General features: G+C 38.4%; 1 protein-coding gene across 1 annotated transcript in view; it reads left to right on the forward strand.

Moving 5' to 3' along the window:
- The first annotated feature begins 281 nt into the window (after positions 1–281).
- The window catches only part of LOC107714826 (tyrosine-protein kinase Lyn-like), a 5739-nt gene continuing 2041 nt past the window's right edge, over positions 282–3979 (forward strand). The window contains exons 1-5 of the mRNA XM_016520789.1: positions 282–302; positions 511–799; positions 915–991; positions 2211–2364; positions 2555–2686. Coding sequence (XP_016376275.1) covers positions 282–302; positions 511–799; positions 915–991; positions 2211–2364; positions 2555–2686 — 673 coding nt within the window. The remainder of the gene's footprint in view (positions 303–510; positions 800–914; positions 992–2210; positions 2365–2554; positions 2687–3979) is intronic.

Here is a 3979-nt window from a genome sequence, read left to right on the forward strand (position 1 = left end):
TGCACATTTGGGCGGCATTATGCTAATATTTCCACATATTGATGTAGATATGTGGGGGCGTGTTAGAACGAGCCGTTTTAGGTAGGCGTGGGTGACTCTTAACTTTTATAAAGAATATCTCTTTGGTTTTGAGACTTTAGTCTTTGCAGCGTTATAGATCTTCTTTATGCACCAATAGCTTGTAACACTCCAAAGAGAAAGGAAAACTTGAAATCGCATCATATGACCCCTTTAAGTGGAACAAGGGATAAGCACACGCAAAACACAGTGCAACATATCTGATGTCTTTTCGCTTCTCTGTGGTCAGTAACTGTCCTTTACATAGTGGCAGTGTCATCACTTTTGAGAAATGTAGTTTATGGACAGCTGTGAGTTGCATATGAGAAAATGTGAGGATTCGGAGGAGTCAGTTCCTATAAAAGGTTTTTCAGGACCGACTGACAGTTCCTGCATCTATGCTGATGAATTGTCTGTTGCATGGTTGCATTTCGTGTTAGACTCAGCCTTTAGTTCGCTGTTTTGTGGCTGGACTGCGACTGTGGCATTGGAACAGGAAGATTATTAATAACCACAGAGAAGTGTCATGTGTTTAATTGTGGTTTCTTTTTGTTTGCAGCCTACTATAATAACAGCACAAAAGTGGCGGTAAAAACGCTGAAGCCGGGCACAATGTCAGTGGAGGCTTTCTTAGAGGAGGCCAACCTGATGAAAACCTTACAGCACGAAAGACTCGTGCGCCTCTATGCTGTCGTCACCAAAACTGAGCCCATCTACATCATCACTGAGTTCATGGCAAATGGTACAAGAAATACATACTCTTTTAATGATTAAAATGAGAGAACTGTGAGAGTTACAGTTGAAGAAATCTGTAGTTGTAAGAAAATTGTATTCTCAGCGACTTTCTTTTTCTACAGGAAGCTTATTGGATTTCTTGAAAAGTGCGTCTGGCTGCAAAGTACAGTTACCGAAGCTAATAGATTTTTCTGCACAGGTAAAACTATTGGTTCAAGACATGAATTAGCCTTCTCTTCTCTTAGCTGTCCATTTCCGTATTCCTGGGGTTTACGGGTTTACGTATTTACGTGTTTTTGCGTCATGAGGCTGACATCACTTTTTCCATTAGTTGAAGAAAAAGAGGAACAGATTCTCTTGTCTCTGCATATTTGAACACAAAGAATAATCAGTCAGTCAGTCGTTTTCTCAAGAATGAAAGATCTCATTAGATTTACAAATCTAAGTTTAAGTTCGAATTTCTATATCATGTGTCAACCAGAATAATGATGATGTAACTTGTATTAATGAATTGGAAAAATGAAGAAAAAAAATGTCTGGTTAAAGTATCATGGACATCATACAGTATTTACAGTCATAACCAACTGCTTCAAAAGTCAATCATTTTAATTGTCTTTTGGAAAAAAAAAAAAAACTAAATGCAAGGAAGAATGTTTGTTTTCGGTATGAGTCTTAAGGACTTAAAGATCTGATTTCTGGTGAAACAGCACTAAATGGCAAAATTGCACATCCTGTTTCAGAGAGTGAAAGAGGATGCCAGTGGGGAAGTGAGACAACACAATTTTCCCTTTGTTAAAGCAACTTTTACGCTGTTAAAATTAAGTGAGAAATGCGACTACACCCATTTCTGAAGTGGAAAAAAAAAACATAAACTGCTGATTTACTATGATCTACTCTGCTAACTGGCTAATTTATGTCCTCATGCATGTGCACTACTGTTCAAAAGTTTTGGGTTGTCAGAAATCTCGTATGCTCACCAAGGCTGCATTTATTTGATCAGAAATACAGTAAAACAGTAATATTGTGAAGTATTATTACAATTTCAAATAACTTTTTTCTATTTGAATAGATTTTAAAATGTAATTTATTCCTGTAATGGCAAAGCTGAATTTTTCTTCAGTGACACATGATCAGATCTAATATGCTGATTTGGTGCTTCTTTTCTTAAAAGTATCAATGTTGAAAACAGTTGTGCTGCTTAATATTTTTGCGAAAACTTTTTTCAGTGTTCTTTGATGAATAGGAAGTTAAAAAGAGAGCACTATTTTTGTTATACAAAATATTTTGTAACATTATAAATGTCTTTACTGTCTTATATGTTCAATTTATTGTCAATTTAAAAAAAACCTTACTGACCTCAAACTGCGTGTATGTTTGTTTATGTGTCAGTGATGCCGAGTTTGTGTGTGTCTCTGCAGATAGCTGAAGGTATGGCCTACATTGAGAAGAAGAATTATATCCACCGAGACCTGAGAGCAGCTAATGTGCTGGTTTCAGACAGCCTGTTGTGCAAAATAGCTGATTTTGGCCTGGCCAGAGTAATTGAGGATGACCAATACACAGCCAGAGAAGGTGAGTGTGTGACACCTTTCAGTGGTTTAGCAGCATATTGGATGGACAAGTCATTCTCTACAGCATTACTATGTCAGACACCGCTCCAGACTGTGCCTGCTAAGGCTGTTAATCACACTGATGTTGTGATAGTTTTCCTGCATCAGCAGACCTGACTGATCTTTGTGAATTTGTGTGCTCTGTGTCTCAGGAGCAAAATTTCCTATCAAATGGACGGCACCCGAGGCCATCAACTACGGTTCTTTCACCATCAAATCAGATATGTGGTCCTTTGGGGTTCTCCTGTATGAGATTATAACATACGGGAAAATTCCGTATCCAGGTAATAGAATTGTGTTAATGGCACCTTGATTACATTTGAGTTTAAATAAAGCATTCCAACACCAGTATATTGAGAGCTATCAGCATTACTCCTCCAAGAGAGAGCTACATGTCACAAAACTGATTCTTTTGTCAGGACTTTTTCGACATCTACTGGTCAAAGTGTGTTAGATACTTTAAGCATTTCAGTTTTGCTCAGTTTGAAATATCTGAAACTGTGAATTGTGTCATTTCTGTGATGCAAATGTTACCGAATGTAATTGTGAAAATAATGACTTGCATCCTGAGCACTCATTGGTTGAGAAATATATTTAGCTCTATATTAAGCTATATTAAAGGGGTCATATGACGTTGCTAAAAAAGAACATTATTTTGTGTATTTGGTGTAATGAAATGTGTTTATGCGGTTTAAGGTTAAAAAAACACATTATTTTCCACATACTGTACATTATTGTTTCTCCTCTATGCCCCGCCTTTCTGAAACGCGTCGATTTTTACAAAGCTCATCGGTCTGAAAAGCAAGGTGTGCTGTGATTGGCCAGCTATCCAGTGCGTTATGATTGGCCGAATACATCAAGCGCGTGACGAAAATGTTACGCCCCTTGCCATATTGTGATGATGCCCTGTCAGGCCGCAGCGACGAGACAAAACCAATAAAACCCATTACAAACGAGGCATTTGTTGCATACAGTGGGGACATAATTACGGATTATAATGACCTATACTGTCTTTTTACGTGTTGCGTTGCATCGCGCCGTGTAAACATAAAACCATGTCTGCATTTGTGATCAGAGAAACGACAAACAACAAGCACTACCCTACACTGCTCAAAACTCGCGTTTGAATCATCAGTGGCAAATCCTTAAAATGAAAACGTACTTACAGTCTGTGAGTAAGAACAGCCGGCATTGTAGTCTACTCTACCAGGATCAGGAAACAGTCCTCATTAAAATGCGCTGGACACATCAAAACTTACTTACAGGCTGTGAGTCAGCATTATTTGTCAGAACACCGGCATTTTAGGCTACTCTCCCAGGAAACAGTCCTTGTCCTCCGTAAAATACGTTGCTCACATCTGAATATTTGGGTCGACTGTTCTGGAACAGTATTGTAAATACAACTTAACCACTGATTTCTAGTTGTGTCCTCTTTTGGAAGGCCAAACAAAGTAGTTTCACTTTCACAACGAAACACACAGCGTCTTCACGACATGGCGGCGGCAGCAACAATAATAAAGTTACGCCTTCTTTCTTTGCGTGAACATTTGGGTGGCGTTATGCAAATCTTCCCAGAT

The sequence above is a fragment of the Sinocyclocheilus rhinocerous genome, unplaced genomic scaffold (genome assembly GCF_001515625.1).
Source record: "Sinocyclocheilus rhinocerous isolate Xijiao unplaced genomic scaffold, SAMN03320098_v1.1 scaffold1350, whole genome shotgun sequence".
Classification (NCBI taxonomy): Eukaryota; Metazoa; Chordata; class Actinopteri; order Cypriniformes; family Cyprinidae; genus Sinocyclocheilus; species Sinocyclocheilus rhinocerous.